Source organism: Megascapheus bottae, chromosome 23, assembly GCF_031878675.1.
Source record: "Megascapheus bottae isolate mThoBot1 chromosome 23, mThoBot2.hap1, whole genome shotgun sequence".
Lineage (NCBI taxonomy): Eukaryota > Metazoa > Chordata > Mammalia > Rodentia > Geomyidae > Megascapheus > Megascapheus bottae.
This window is the reverse complement of record NC_143531.1, coordinates 25,110,762-25,127,416: the sequence shown is the minus strand read 5'-3', so window position 1 is coordinate 25,127,416 and position 16,655 is coordinate 25,110,762. Positions and strand designations below refer to the sequence as shown.

At 39.9% G+C, this 16,655-nt stretch overlaps 1 protein-coding gene across 8 annotated transcripts in view; it reads left to right on the top strand.

Annotated features, from left to right (window-relative positions):
- The first annotated feature begins 8,022 nt into the window (after positions 1 to 8,022).
- C23H4orf51 (chromosome 23 C4orf51 homolog) overlaps positions 8,023 to 16,655 on the top strand; it is a 29,130-nt gene continuing 20,497 nt past the window's right edge. For 3 of the 8 annotated variants that reach the window (XM_090356595.1, XM_090356598.1, XM_090356596.1), the window contains exons 1-2: positions 8,023 to 8,470; positions 13,432 to 13,508. In XM_090356595.1, coding sequence (XP_090212721.1) covers positions 8,238 to 8,470; positions 13,432 to 13,508 — 310 coding nt within the window. In that variant the 5' untranslated portion in view covers positions 8,023 to 8,237. Of the gene's footprint in view, positions 8,471 to 8,790; positions 8,828 to 13,431; positions 13,513 to 16,655 lie in introns of all 8 variants that reach the window. The other 5 variants (XM_090356592.1, XM_090356590.1, XM_090356594.1 and 2 more) reach the window with 3 other exon arrangements.

Genomic DNA, 16,655 nt, shown 5'->3' with positions numbered 1-16,655 from the left:
CCCACTGCAGGCAGGAGAGCCAAAAGGGGAACCAGCTACAAAGGTGGATCTCTGAATCTCAAGTGTTTAAGCAAACCCAGCAGCGGCACCAGGTAAGCTCAGGACAATTCAGGACATTTGGTGTGAGGGTTATTATGCACATTAGCTTCTCAGAGATCCATATCTTTCTTGTCTTAGACTAGGAACATGCTTGGTAGAGGTGGACTGTGTGGGTTTAAATTTAAGCCAGATTACCCATTGTAAGCTTGGACACATTTTCTAACCTCTCAGATTTTGTTTCCCTCCTGATAACATGGAATTGGCACATGACTTTGTAGTTACATTTGGGTGAGGATTAAATGAGGATTAAACCATGTATCCATCGTAGTGGCACAGAGGAGACGCTCCAAGGTTGCTTGCATCTTTATTACGCTGATGCTGTGAATACCCAAGGCTGCATAAACCTACCATAATTTAAATTTTGTTCCATGATGTTTTACTACCATCATGCTCTTGAGATATTTTATGATTAGAGTATTTGTGTGTTGTTTTATGTGCTGGTACTGAGGCTTGAACTCAGGGCCTGAGTACTGATCTTTAGCTTTTTTGCTCAAGGCTGTCCCTCTACCACTTGAGCCACAGCTCCACTTCCAGCTTTTTGGTGGTTAATTGGAGTAAGAGTCTCATAGACTTTCCTGTCTGGCTGACTTCAACAGAGATCTCAGATCTGAGTCCTCTGAGTACTAGGATTACAGGTGTGAGCCATTGGCACCTGTCATACCTGTTTTATTTAATTCTTTCAATGTCTTATACCATCTGCCATTAGTTATAGCTATGTATATTAGAATAAAACCTGTCTGTGTATATATAATTTCTTTACTGTATGAAATGTCCTCCCAGAAGGTTTAAACTTAAGAGCTCTTGAGAATATTTTACACAATATATCAGCTTTAAATGTTTCTTACTTTTCTTATCTGGAATTAGATTTCTTGAGTGTTATTTTAATAAACATTGCTTTATAGTTTTTAAAGATTTATGAGATTGACATGTAATAATATGTCTGAAGATTAGAAAAAGAACTGACAGGCTACCTAGCTGATTTTTCTGATTTCAGAAAGGGCCATTATGCCAATCAGCTAAAAACCTGGTATCTAGAAACCTCCCGAGAAGGCATGTTATAGGGCATATTCCATGTTCCTTTGGGCACAATGTAAGGAACATTGACATTCACACCACATCACAAAGAAGATAGGTAAGAGGGGCTTTGTTATTCCTTAATTTTGCCATGCATTTCTTCCCAGGTTGAGTGGTTAATTGTTACATATGTAGGCATAAGAGTCACCAGAAAAACACTTGCCATCTCGTGTTATCACAGTGCCATCTGCTATGATATGCAGACCGTTTTTTATACTTTTCATCTTGATTTCTGTGGTTTGCTATACTAGAGAGTATAATACTACAAAACAAAATTTTTGGTATTTTTTTCTTCCAATCTGTGGTCCTTTCATTCAGTACAAATATTGTGTCTCTTCTCCCCATGTAGGGGAGAGGTTATTTATAGCTGCACCCCATGGCCTGGTCAGAGCGTAGGTTTCAGCTTAGCTACATGGGGAGACAAACCTCTATGCTGTCACAAATTGGCCATATGATTTAAACCAATTATCTCTCTATAGAGAAATTTCATAATTATAATATTAGGTCAATGTAGGCTCTTTACAAGGTTGTTGAAAGGATGATGTGACAAGTTGTGAGGTGCTGGCATTTAGTAATTGTGACATGAGTATTACAGTTTTGATACAGTTTTGTTTTGCAAAATAGACAGGGATTTAATATCAATCAAACTACTTTATCTCTCTATGACTCAGTGTTCTCCTGGGATGGGAATGATGGGAACATACACTCAAGAGTTGCTGGAAGGACCGTGTCAGTTAATACATAGTAGCTAGCTACTGAAGATAAACACCAATAAACAGGCAGGAGGGGGAATGAAATAGTTGTGTTCTGGAAAGATGTAGAGGCAGTTAACTGCCTTTAGTTAAAGCATAATCCCCACTAATTCTGCTGGTAGAGAAACTGTGCTGTGTGACTGAGCTTTCAATGTGGCATTTTGCCAAGACAGTAGCAAATCTCATTAAAATGACTGTAGGGACTTCATCTGTTAACCACAATACTGTCCCACCAAGCGTTTTCATAATCATTCATCATGTGGCTATTTACCTGCCTTCCCTAAGGGCTTATGGCTATTACTCAGTATGTACAGATGAGGACAGTTAATGAGCAACATATATATGAACATATATTTTATATAAATGTATATAATATGTAAGATTTACCTGCTACAGATACATATAATATTTATAAATATATAACATCCAACATATATATCAAAACATATATAATAATGTTTATGGAGCACAACTTTTAAGCTAAAAATTCCTAATGGAAGAATCAATGCAAACCATTCGAATAGCACATTCACCCTGTAGGCTGTGATTGTAGACCTGATACTATGTCTAAGAACTAGTGGACAACTTTGAGGAAAGAAGCAATCCTATCATAGAAGCATTGTACAGTTAGAGTCCTAAGGTTCTTGAAAGTTAGGAAATACATAAGCGCCTGTATAAATACAAAACATTCCTAAGCCAGATATTAATAATACTCTCTTAAAGTTGAACTTTTATAGGCAAGCAAGCACTTGTCAGGTGCTAATTCAGTCACTACTAGAATGGTGGCCAGAATGAACCTCACTAAGCACTAGTGATGTCATTCTGATAAGATCAAGCGAAGTTGACATTTTGTATGTGTGTGAGGGGGAGAGTAGAGAAGAACAGTCAAAAAGTTTCTGTCTTTCTTGCCTTATTATTTTGGTTTGTTATTCACTTGTGAACTAAGAAAAATCCTACTTGAAATGAACTTAGTAACTACTAAGTCCCATGAAACATGAACACGTTTATTTGTTTTCACTTGTGATATATTGGATTTAAAAAAATGAGAGTGCCACAAAAGCAATTGCAGTGGATGCTTTTGACTTTCAGGAGGGAACTTAAGTGTAACATCACTGTGGATGATGTGAGTCAAAGAGCACTAATGCTTACCTGTAGATGTGATGACACACGGCAACCTCGAGCTGTGTCACCACCCCAGCTTCTTGACGGGATGCCGTGAGGGCATCTGTTGAGAAGCAAGGCCAGGGCATCATCTAAATTAATATTTCTAGTCATTAGAAATGTTTTAGTTTGTGGCTTTCTGTCACAGCACCACACAACAAAGCAAAACACCCACTGGACGACTCCTCATTTTCTCTCCTAGCACCACTCTACCTGTTTCAAAATTGATTATTTTTACCTACCATATGTAAATGAAATCCTGCACCATTTTTCTTTCATGTCTAGCTTATCTCATAATGTCCTTAAGTTCCCTGTCATAGCATATGACAGGATTTCCTTCTTTTATAAGACAAAATATTTTACCACAGGTACACACACAGCTTCCAGAACTGAGATAGATTTCTCTTGTTGTAAGCCATCTAATTTGTGCTTCCTTGATAGAGTGGCTTCAGGAAATAGAGTCATCATTCTTCTGTCTGAAGCAGAGTCAAAGGAGGACATTTCTACAAAGATTGGAAGTATAAAACTACTTCCAAGATACCCCTCCCATTTCAGAATCTATGCTACATGTTGGCATGGAATTCAGTATTGGGTGCTAAACATCCTCAATGATTTAGATTTCACAACTCTGAGAGGTTGATTCCTATAAAAGGGATTTAGCAACTTACAGAAGCATTCCAAAGTGACCAGCTACAGGCAACAGAAACTCCATTATGAAACGTGTGGCCATTCCAGTGTGTGTATTTGAAGAAATAGAAATATGTATTTTCCTACTCCGCTATGATAAGGGGTCACAGGTTGTATCCAGCTGTCCAGGCCTTTCCTTCTAAACCTAGATACACATAGGCACTTTTTATCGAATAAAAATGTACAATGTATACACTGTAGTCAGTTTCAAATTTCAGATTGTAAACATAAATAGTAAAATAACAATAGTAAACAAAAATAGTAAGCAAAAATAAACTTCAGGAAAGCAAAGAAAAAAATGCTTTCCTTTCGGCCTCTCACTAATTTCATGAGTTTCCTTTATCTAAAATGCGAAGTGCAGTTTCCTCTTTTATTTCCATCTATTCCGGTTGTAAATGTCCCTGTCTCTAGCTGCCACACAAGCCTTTGATAACATCCTAAAAATCTAATCACACAGTTCACAAGCATGAAGAAGTGACTCCTAGACCAGGAAGTGTTAACATCTTATACTGAAAAACTCAAGCTTTAATAACTATCATTCATTATACACCCCGATTCATGTGAGAAGCAAAATCTGGCACTTCATGAGGAGGAGGCAGCTTCCAGCTGACATGGGCACTCCCTCTGTATATAAGGCCTTTTGTTTGTTTTTCCCCCAAGAGAATTTAGTCTCCTTTTGTGTTCACTTTGCCTCATATCTCTTCCTGGTTTTGTCTTCTAATGGGTGTCTGAAGTATCTGCCCGCACAGAATAGCGCCTGATCTATCATGGCTATAGTAATAGAAATCAAAATAATGGTTACTAGGTAGTATGTGATATGGAGTGTGTGTGTGTGTGTGAAAGGGGACACAGGAAAGCCTTCTAGACTACTACATCTGGGTCATAGTACGTGTCTGTGAACATGAAAAGTATGTACGTACTTCTAGTGTTAACTTTCAGTTTTTAAATGAAATACTATTTGATCACCTTCTTGCCAGGCAGCCAGTACGTAAGGCTGGAGATCTAGTTGAAATTTAGTAAGTTTTAACATGTGCATACCAACCATTATTCCCAGGTATAGATATCTCTAACCTCTTCACTTCCTGACCCCCCCAGAGAATAGCAGTTCCCAAAAATGTCCCCAGTGAAAGGAGTTTTGTGCTCATAAGCTTAGGAAATTCTGCATAATCTTATGCCCCCCCTTTTTTTCTTTTCTTTTTTTTTGCCAGTCCCAGGGCTTGAACTCAAGGAAGGTCTAAGCACTGTCCTTGGGCTTTCTCAAGGCTAGAGTTCTACCACTTGAGCCATAGCACCACTTCTGGCCTTTTCTATGTATGTGGTACTGAGGAATGGAACCCGGGTCTTTGTACATGCTATGCAAGCACTCTTACTTGTAGGCCCTTTGTACATGCTAGGCAAGCACTCTTACCTCTAGGCCAAACTCCCAGCCCCTCTTACGCCCATTCAAAAGATACACAAAGCATATTGTGAAACTTTGGGGAGTCCCAGAGAAAAGAAATTCTTTTGTTTCATTTTCTTTCTAAACTTCTTGGTCACGAACCCTTTTAATTAATACCTATTATCCATTACGTTAGAATAATCGCCCGTGTCTGAAGAAGCCACCTGCCCTGGCACCAGATGGTTTGCACGCCCCCTGCTGGTTTTCCTTGGTATAGGGTCACTTGGAAGGCTTCTGTTTCCACTCTCATTGATATTGACAGTTCATTATCACAATGCTCTTGGGATCCGATTTTTGGTCACATGTAACATACTAGAGACTGAATAGCACACCTCATTGCAGTCCGGCTACAGAAAGGAGTCTTTAATGGAGACCCTCCCCAGGCGTCAGCATCCAACACCAGTGCCCAGGAGAAGTAAAGTTAAGAAATTGGGAAAACAAAGAATGGGTATGACACCCTCTGGGGCTAAAATCAAGTAGTCTGTTCTATCTATATATTTTATTTACATTTATTAATTTAGTGCTGAGAATCAAGCCCAAGGGTTTTGCTCATGTTGGCAGGTACTACTACTGAGCTGTATTTTCAATGTCCAACTTATTTTTAACAGATTTTTTTCAACCTCAAGTAGACTGATGACCTCATTCATAATTCCATGCGAAGTTAAGAGTTGGTGTCTCCATTAAAATGATTAGTACTTCCCCCCATTAATAGTGTACTCTACAAAATAAGGGGTTTCATATTTCCATGCATGCATAGATCATGTACGTATTTGATCCCTTCCATATTCCACATTCCACTTACATGTTCCTTCCCTTTATGTTACACATGTGAGAGAAAATGTGGTATTAGTCTTTCTGAGTCTGACTTGACCTGGTTACTCTAGTAATGTCGATTTTATTTTTTTGCAAACACTGCATAATGAATCTCCTCCTCCTCCTCCTCCTCCTCCTCCTCCTCCTCTTCTTCTTCTTCTTCTTCTTCTTCTTCTTCTTCTTCTTCTTCTTCTTCTTCTTCTTCTTCTTCTTCTTCTTCTTCTTCTTTTTGCCAGTCTTAGGGCTTAAACTCAGGGACTGGGTATTGTTCTTGAGCTTTTTTGTTCAAGGCTAGCACTTTACTACTTGAGCCACAGTACCACTTAAGGCCCTTTCTATGTAGGTGGTACTGAGGAATCAAATCCAGGGCTTTGTGTACATTAGGGAAGCACTCTACTACTAGGGCACACGCCTGGTCCCAATTTGTTCTTAATGGTTGAATAAAATTTACTGACTGGTGGACTGCTTGATAGGCTATTTACATGACTTGGTTATTGTGAACAGTGATGAACACTAATGTACACTATTATGAACACTAATTAATTAGCTCGTGATTAAGTCTTATAGTGCTTGGAGTTAAATTCAAGACTAGACAAGAACTCTTATCGAGTCTCACCCAAATCCAAATGTCACTACTTTTGGTTCTTGAAATCATAAATTGTAAAATAATACCATGACTGATCCTCTGAGAAATGGTAATAAGACTATCATAGAGGACAGTATAATACAAAAGCACCTTAATCCTTAATTTATTTTGAGAGAACTTATTTCATTTTTGTTTAGAAATTACCTTTTAATTTGAGAAGACAAAGATATTTATCTATAAATCATTTGCTTCATTTATTTTTCTATATCAAAACAGTACATATCACTAGCAGAATATTGTTTAAGTGAAACCACTGGTTGATCGCCAGTGTGATTCTCTTTCTTGGTAGTGCTGGAGTTGAGCTCAGGACTTCATGGTTGCCAGGCAGGCGCTCTATCTTCAGACCTTTATGCTTTTGTTGTTTTACACATAGAATCTCAGTTTTTGCCCAGGTTCGACATGGTCTATGATCTATTTATGCTTTCATAGTATCTAGGATCATCACTGTGACCAGCTTTTCACTGACTGAGATAGAGTCTTATATGACGGGGGTAGCCTTGAATCTAAACCCTTCCATTCGTGCCTCCTGAGTAGCTGGAATTACAAGCATGAGCCAAGGCATCCAGCTGCGTGGACACTCTTTTCTAACCCTGATGCTAATTCCACTTAACAGAGCTGCTCATCTGTACAACTTAGGTTAGGTGCAGCATTGAGGACTGAGAACTGCTTCGAGAGATAGTGAAGGGACACATGCAAAAGCTCAATTTTATTTCAATTGGCTAGTAAATAGTTTGTTCATCTGGAGATGTGAGGATGCCCAGATATATTTACCAGGTGCAGACTGTTGGTGAAGTAGAAGAGAATCATGTGAATCAAAAATTGAATATTAGGACTCCTCAACCTCAGAACAACTATATCACCATAACGTTTCCATAACTCACCTAATCAAGGTGTTTGCTATTTAGAATCCTCCAGCACTCTGTTTCTTTTTTTATTTATTATTTTTTAAAAAACTACCCATTTGAAGGCTGTCATCCAGAAACAGAATCTATGGCGTTGGGGCCCAGTCTCTGGCTTGTCTGAGCAGGTGACACTAGTGTTAGCCAATGGGAACACTGCTGCTCTGTGAACCTGCTATTGTTGACATCAGAACCTGCTATTGTTGACATCAGAAGCAGCTCTGGTTACCTCCCAGCCACAGAGGCGAGGGCATCAGGAGAAATGGATGCAAGGCACTTTCCTTTTATGTCTCGTTTCCATGTAACCCATCCTTACCACATTCACCTTACCTTTTTGATGAGTGTGGTGAGCAAATAACTACCTAGTACTTTCTTACCTATTTTTTTAGAGCAATGCTTAGAAGTTTTATCACTTACAATTTTGTTTGTTAAAACTTATATATGTGTATATATATATATACATATATATATATCCTTGTAGAATTTTGTGGTTCTTTGCTTATCAATTATACCTAAAAAAGTCATACCTAAAAGAGTTTGCCTTCCATGAGCCGTTAAGTCACGAAGCTTGGTGAGCTAAGGTGCTGGCTGCCCACTCCTAGAAGACTATGAGTATTTTGTAATTCAGAGAGCTTCAGAAAACGACTCAGAGTGAATCTTTTCTAGCCATGTCACACTTTTTCTACTTAAGTCCAGAAATTCTTGTGCCCTTTAGCCCCCTTACCTCTCAAGAGTTTGAGCTGATCAGAAGCAAAGCCCGAGCATCCTGGCAGGACGAATCACGCTGGTCCAGGTCTTGTGTGACTACATACTCAGGCAGTTACCGGGAAAAACAACTGGATGAGTCCAAGTGGAGCCGGTGTTCTCCTAATGTAAGTCAGCATGAGCCCAGGAAAAACCGGTGAGTGTCCTTTGTAATTTGCACCTGGATATGGGGTTTTAAGTAGACAAGGGTGCTATCAGGAGAAAGAGGATACTGTAGAGCTTGTGAGACTTTCCAGACATTAACCTTGTACAGTTCCTGTCTAAATGTCACTGGAAGTAGAGCTAAATGTCACTTACCAGCTGAGATTAGGATACTCTCCTCTGTTTCCTACCAAAGTGACACAGAGCTACTCTCAGATGGCTAGGAATATGAGTATTTGAATTTTGGGTATTTTCTCTTTGTTTTCTTTCCAGCAAAGAGATGCTCCTGAAAATGTTGCTTTGTTTCTTCCATAGCTTTCCTTGTTTCAGAAGTTAAAGCTCCTTCACATCGGTAAGACAGTCACCCTCCACTCATACCTGTAGTTACGGGTGAGAATGTTTAGAGGAAGCCAGGCCCTACGAAATGCCCACAGTCAAAGACTACTTTGATATGAACCTGTGATTACAGAAACAAATGATCAACCTAAGGGAAGGTTTTATCGGCTTCAGTAGTAAAGGAAGGAACAGAATATCTTTCAGTAAAGATCTCAGCAAAGCAGACTTTATCCAGAGTGAGAAGTCGAAAAGGCCCTGCCCAAGGAAAGAGGAGGAGAATATACTACAGCAGAGAAGCACACAGCCCCCAGCTCTGCCAGGGAGCTGCTAGTGCTCAGCAATGTGAGAAAGAAAGAGGGTGAGGACATAGGAAAATTTTAGGCTAACCTATTAAAAGATGTGTCCTTTTGAATGTTATCTGGCAAATATCTTACCAACATTTCAGAAACCTATTTGAAAATCATGTGGTTATTGGTTCCAACTTCAGATGTAAGTAATATAATTGACCTAGTGAATATTAGGCATATTATCTTCCAAGCTTTTGCTCAGCATCACAACAAAGTGCTCACATTAAAATGTCTCCAAGCACTTTCCAATCAGGTGACCTTGTCTGGTTTGTTCCCAGTGGCTGTCCAGTGTGTTGACACTTCAGTTAGCTTTGGAAGTACTCTGCTAATTGTGTGACAGAGCACCTCCTGCAGAAATAGTCTTCATGCATTGCCAGGGTTCTCTTTGAAACCATGTACTGTTTGAAAGCCAGTATCCAAACAGAGCCACTTGCTGGAATAGAAAGAAATGCATGTTTTTAATAAACCACAGAAATGCAGGTATTTGACATCGGCTGAAAATGTGCAGCACTTTGATTTTTTTTCCTTACCTAGAGTATGACCATCCCTAGAAATTGTTCTAGCCAACCAAGGCACTCTGTACCATGCAAACAGCCAGCAGTGCAAGCTTGTGGTGTTTATCTGGCTTTTGAGACCTCAGACGTATTAACATAGTGCACAGCTATTGCTTATACTATTAAAGGCTCTGAAGAAACAAACGTTATAAATGAAGATGAAGGGCAGACTGAGCTCGGTTTGAAAGCATGATTATATGCTATATTTGCTTTTGCTTTTAATCTTTTTTCTTGAGTAATTTTAGCCCTGAGGAAAAATGCCTTTTTAGGATTTAAGCAAAAGCTTTTTGATTAAAATTTTTTTTAAGGCTACAGAGAGACATTTAAAATTTTTTGTGTGTGATGGTACTGGGGCTTGAACTCAGTTTAACTTTTCTACTCACAGCTGCCACTCTACTTCTGAGCCATACCTCCACTTTCGCTTTTTGCTTGTTAGTTGGAGATAAGAGACCCTTGAACATGTCTATCTGGGCTGACAGCATCTTCACACAGGAGACTTTATTACAACATGAACATGTTCAGCCATCTATCAGTGGTTCACACCAATAATTCTAGCCATTCTTCAGGCTAAGATCTGAAGACTGGAGTCAGCCTGGGCAGAAAAATCCAGGAGACTCTTACTTCCAGTTAACTAGTAAGAAGCCAGAACTGGTGGCATGGCCTAAGTGGTACAGTGCCCACCATGAGTGGAAAAGCCAAGCAAGAGTGCAAGGCTCTGAGTTCAAGCCTCAGTACAGGCATACACACACACACTCCATACACACACCTCACCAAGAACAAGATAGGAGAGCTTGTTCTACAGAATAAACTTCTTAGAAAGCCTCAGTAATTAGCCTCAGAATAAAGAGTCAGAAACAAACTCAAGCACATAATAGGACCTTGATTTCTTTTTTTTAAAGAAAGCCACAGGAAGTAATACTGTGGTTCAAGTGGTAGAGCACTAGCGTTGAGCTGAGGCGTTCAGGGACAGTACCCAGGCCCAGAGTTCAAGCCCATGACCAAGAAAAAAAATTAAAAAAAGTGTAGCAACAGAACAGTCTAGAAAAGCACCACTTTCAACTCTAGTAGAGATTAACTCTAGTTGTGTTAAAGACTTAAATACTAGAGGCAAAACATTAGAAGGCAGTGAGGGAGGCGCATTCTGATGGCCGTGATGTCAGCAAGGATTTCTTGAACAGAACACAAGGAATGCTAACCCTCTAAAAAGCTAGATAAATCGGCTGCCTTAAAATTATGTAACTCTGATCAGCCAGATTCATCATTAAGAGTATAAAAAAGCAAGCCACAAAAAGAACCATTTTTAACTTGGAGACTGACAAAGGGCTTGAATCTATTTTCTATACAAAATGCAAATGAATGCCACAAGGCACTTCCTCTATAAACCATCTGGAAAGGCTACCATGGAAAAGGCCATCGCCGCTTAAGTATTGGTAAACATTGGTAAGAACGCCATCTTTCCTGCACCACTGATGGATTTGCATTGGTAGACTTGTTCAGCAATGCAGTTGGATCGTTTTTTTTCCATGGTTGATGCTATGGACAATCACAAGACCTTATAGTTTCATCTATTTAATGCAGTGTTAGAGATGCCATGTTCTATGTATGCGCAGACACAGGAACAAGAATGTTCATAGCAGCAGTTTTCATCATAGGTAAAATCTAGAACAAGCCATGTGAGCTATTTTATTTATTTTTTTGTCGTCCCTGGAGCTTGAACTCAGGACTTGGGCACTATCCCTGACCTGCTTCTGCTCAAGGCTAGCGCTCTACCATTTTGAGCCACAGCCGCACTTCCAGCCTTTTCTGAGTAATGTTTTGAAGATGAGACCCTTACAGATTTTCCTGCTCTGGTTGGCTTCGAACTGCAATGCTCAGATCTCAACCTCCTGAGTAGCTAGGATTACAGGCGTGAGCCACCAGTGCCCAGCTAATGGTGAGCATTTTGAGCCAGAAAAAAAAAAAGATATACTGTATAATTCCAGTTGCATACTTGAAACAAAAACAGCTCAGGTCAGAATGTTTGGTGACTTAGAAAATATATAAAGAAAAAGTGATACAAAATAAAGAGTAGCATTTGTTTGCATTTTAAATTTATGAACAAAGAGTTATAGACAGGTGCAAAAAACAAATCCTCATCAGCACTCCAGAATTCACTGGTCAGTATGTGTTTATTTTTTAATTTTTAATTAATTTATTTTTTGCTAGTCCTGGGGCTTGAGCCAAAGGGCCTGAGCATTGTCCTTGGGCTTTTTCCTCAAGGCTAGTGTCCTGCCACTTGAGCCACAGCACCACTTCCAGCTTTTCTATGTATGTGGTAGCAAGGAATTGAACCCGGGTCTTTGTGTATGCTAGGCAACCACTAGGCCAAATTCCTGGCCCCATTTTTTTTTAAGGTTTTAATTTTTAATATAATTTTTTAATTTTTAAGGTTACAGTTAGATAAGTCAGGTAATTAATACATTTCTATTTGGACATTGTCACCCCTTCCCTCACCAGTATGAATTGTGGTACATGTAAGAAGGAATATATATATATATAATATATATATAGAAATATATATATGTATATTTTTTGTGTGTGTCGGTCATGGGGCTTGAACTCTGGCCTGGGTGTTGTCCCTGAGCTTTTGAGCTCAAGGCTACCACCCTATCCCTTGAGCCACAGTGCCACTTCCTGTTTTCTAGTCATTAATTGGAGGTAAGAGTCTCATGGACTTTAGTGCCCAAGCTGGCTTTGAACCGCAATCCTCAGATCTCAGCCTCCTGAGTAGCTAGGATTACCGGTGTGAGCCACCATACCTGGCAGAAGGAATATTCTTAAATGTAAAACTATGTGAAGAGAAGCAAATGAGTGGTTTCCACAGAAGTCAAATCCACTCATTTTCTATCTGTACCCAAACCATCTGCCCCAGACTTTTGCTGAGAAATAATTATTAGGGGTTGGATTCAGCAACCACATTGAAACTTGTGCCTTCTGATAACGTAGTTGCTACTATACCTTAAAAGAAAGAAGCAAAGAGGTAGGATGGGCCACCATGCTTGTGTGCAGGAGACACACTCAGGGATGGGCACACGAGTGTACAGTAATGGCATTGTAGGGCCCTGGAGGCTCATGTTACCTCCCCTCCAAGTGCCCGGAGTTGGGAGTCCCTCCTCCTTTAGCCAGAGTCCTAGAGCATTTTCACCATTTGTGACTATCTAGGAGCAAATGCCATTCTCCACTTCATACAGAGCAACTTGTGTCTGCTTCAGGGAAGTGGAGATACCGTGTGCCAAAGGATAGACACAGCATCTGTGAGTCCCCAAGTTACCCCACTCCATTAAATCTTAAGTTTTATTTGGAAACCAGTATAATTACTGTAATCTTTCCTCTTCCATGCATAGCACTTATCTTATTTTGAAAGCAGCTCTCTGGAGAAACACTCATAAATCCTATTGAAATAATTATGAATTTAATGCATGAGTTTCTCATGCACAGAAGTTGAAATTTTTATCCCTGGATGACAGACCATAGAACAAACTCCCTAAAGAATAAGAAGTCCATCTCGGGTTGATTTAATGAGGTTATGGGGTTCTGATTGGGAGTGCAGAAAGAGGGAAAGGGAGAAGCAAAAGTTCAGAAAAGCAAAGGAAGAGATGGGTGAAAATCTCCATATGTTCAAAGGCTCTGTGTGATTTCTAAACACAGAGTGAAGACTTGTGTCTTGCTGCTTTCTTTAGGTTATCCTTGCTGAGTGTCTCTGAACATCTTCCTTCACCCAACCAGTTTTACTTTCAAAACACCAAAGGTGTCAAAGGTAGGTACGTCAAGATCTCCTCCTCCCCACACTACCTCGGTGTCTGTAACTTTCAGCTTCTTTACCTCCACTCAGCTGAAGGATGATTGACAGATAGGAAATGCATGAGCTTAGGTACAACAGGAAGCTGTATGCATACACTGTGAAATGACTACTGCAATGCATTTTCTTAATACATCAATCATTCCACACAATTATTGTGCGTGTGGTTAGAACATTTGATGTCTACTTAGCAAATTTTTATGCAATATGATATATTAACCCTAATTACCATGATATAAATTAAATCTCCAGTACTAATTTATTTCATATCCCTATGTTTTTAATCTTCTGACCAACACGTCCTTGCCCTTTATTCTACAATAAATATGGTTACCACTGCCAAGCGCTGGTAGCTCACACGTGTAATCCTACCTACACAGGATGCTAAGATCATGGTTTGAAGCCAGTCTGGGCAGAAGTCATTGAGACTCCTATCTCCAGTTAACAACCAAACAGTCAGAAATAGAGCTGTGGTTCAAATGGCAGCATGCTCCCTTTAACAAAGAAGCTCAGAGACAGGGCCAAGGTCCTGAGTTCAAGCTCCAGGATTGGCACAGCGTGTGTACACACACACACACACACACACACACACACACACACACACACACACACACAAATGGTGACTATGATTTAACTTACTTCATTTTACTTTTTTTGAATTCCCATATGAAAGTGAAATTGTGTGGCACTTGTCTCTGCCAGGCTGATTTTACTTCAAGTTATGCCTTCTAATTCATCCATTTGATAAAGATGACAAGATGTCCTTCTATTTAAAGGTCGAATGATATTTTCTACTGCACGTGCGTGCCTCATTTTCCTCCATCTTGTGTTGATCAGTGCACACAGGTGGTTTCCATCTGTTGGCACTTGGGGATAAAGCTGCTATGAACATGCGAGTTCAGATATCCTTTCAAGATCATGATATATATACCCAGATGTGGCATTTCTAGATCATATAGTAATTCTATTTTAATATTTTGAGGAACCTTCATTCTGTTTTCTAATGGTTCAAGTAGTTTACAGCTCTAATAACAGTATACAAGGGTTCTCTTTGTACCTCATGTTCACTATCTAATGAGTTTTCAATTAATGGTCATCCAAAAAGGCATAAATGATGTGTGACTGTGGCTTAATTGGTTTGTCAAATTAGTGATGTCGAGAAGTTTTTTGTGGAAATCTGGCTATTTGTATGTGCTCTCTGGGGAAATGTCTATCGATTTTTATTGATTTTATTTATTTTTAGTATATTTTTGTTTTTAACAGTATATTATTATTTTGTATTTGAGGTGTATGACTTTTATGTTTTTGATGGTAGCCCCTTATCTGAAATATAGCATATGACAATTTCCTATCATTTTGTAAGTTGCCATTTCATTTTGTTTTTTAGTTTTATCAAGGCCTTACTTTAGATTGTCAAAATTAAGTAGAAAAAACTAGATAAAAGGAACATGTCTTGCTCTCCAGGCAGGAAATTACAATAAAGACTCATGCCTTTTCACTTGTTGATTGTTTTCTTTTCTGAGTAGAAACTTAGTTTGATGTAGTCTTGTTAATTGCTGCCTTAGTTTCTGTGCTGTTAGTCTCATAGACCCATGAGTCAAGATTCACATCAAGACTTTCAGCAGTTTTTTGGTGTCAGGTCTTTTATATATTTTGAGTTGATTTCAGTGTATGTTGTAAGATACTTGAATTTCTGTCTTTTGTAGGCCATAGCCAGTTCTCCTAGCATTGCATTTTAAAGAGACTGTCCATGCTATGTTGCAGATTCTTGGTGTTGGTGTTAAATATCCATGACAGTATATGCATGGGTTTATTTCTGGGCTCTCCATTGTTTTCCATTGATCTATAGGACTGTTTTCATGCTAGTACCATAATGTTGTGACTTATGTTAGTTTTAAAACCAAAGTGGAAATTGAGTCTTTCTACTGTCAGAATTCTCTGTGTCTGATTACTGCTGTTGGATTATAATAGGGCTGGCTCTGTTGGAAAGCTTTTGAGCCTTCATGTACCTGGATGAAGGTAGCTCTGTGCATCTTTCCCAGAGTCAGGAAGCTTCCAGTCATGATTTCATCAAATAATAGTATGCTCCTTTTTCTCTCTCTTACTCCTTCTGACTTAGTATTTATGTTCACTCTCTTGTTGTGCCCTGGGGATCACGTAGGCTTTCCTCACCATCCCACAGACTGTCCTTGTGTGCCATCTGCAGAGGTTCACACTTGTTGTGTGCAAGGTGTGCAGGGAGGGAGGCATGCAGAGCTTGGGGACGGGGCGTTGGAGGTCTGGGGTGTGCAGGTGGGGTATCCCAAGCACTCATGGGTGGAATTCTTGATGAAGCCACTGAAGCAGTAAGTAGGATCCATTGCCCTTGAGTTCTAGGCTCTGACAGCTGAGTTCCTGCCTGTGCTCTTTCAACCACCCAGTACCCCAGTACTCTGAGTGGGATGAGAAAAGAGTGGGTTCCAGGAATGTGTCTGGAGGAGGCATGTTTCTTCATGGAGAACCTGAAGACAGGGGAATCTGCCTTGGACCAAGCTGTGCCACCCCCCATCTGGTATGTCAGGATGCAGTCTCCTCCACTCTCCATCATCGCTTGAGTCTCCAGGTCCTTTGTCTCCACTTGACAGGCGGGGGTGAGGGAAGGAAAGGCGCACGTGGTCTTTACCCTCTTCTGCATGGGAATTGCATTCATCACTTTGGTGCATTCCATCAGGATGCCAAAGAGCCTGGACAGAGATTCCTTGGCCCTGGGGCCATCTCCTAGCATCAACTGCACATTACAGAGAGGAACAGCTGCCTGTTCTGCCACACACTCTGTGACTCTGACGAGGGAGGGCAGCCGGTCTTCCCCACAATTCCATCTCTCGAGAAAGATGACTCATGAGTGAAATCTCAAATCAGAATCGGAAGCACATCACAAAATATTCTGGTAATGCTTGACCATTTGATGAAGTATTTCAGGTTTTCCTGTGGAGAGTGGCATGGATGATGGAAAGTTAGCTACCCTGTGGGCAGCCCTTATGGGTAATTCCTCACCAATGGAGATAAAAGCTTTTCACATCAGCCATCAAGATTGTTTGGCTGGCTTTCCTAATAAAAATAAGATGA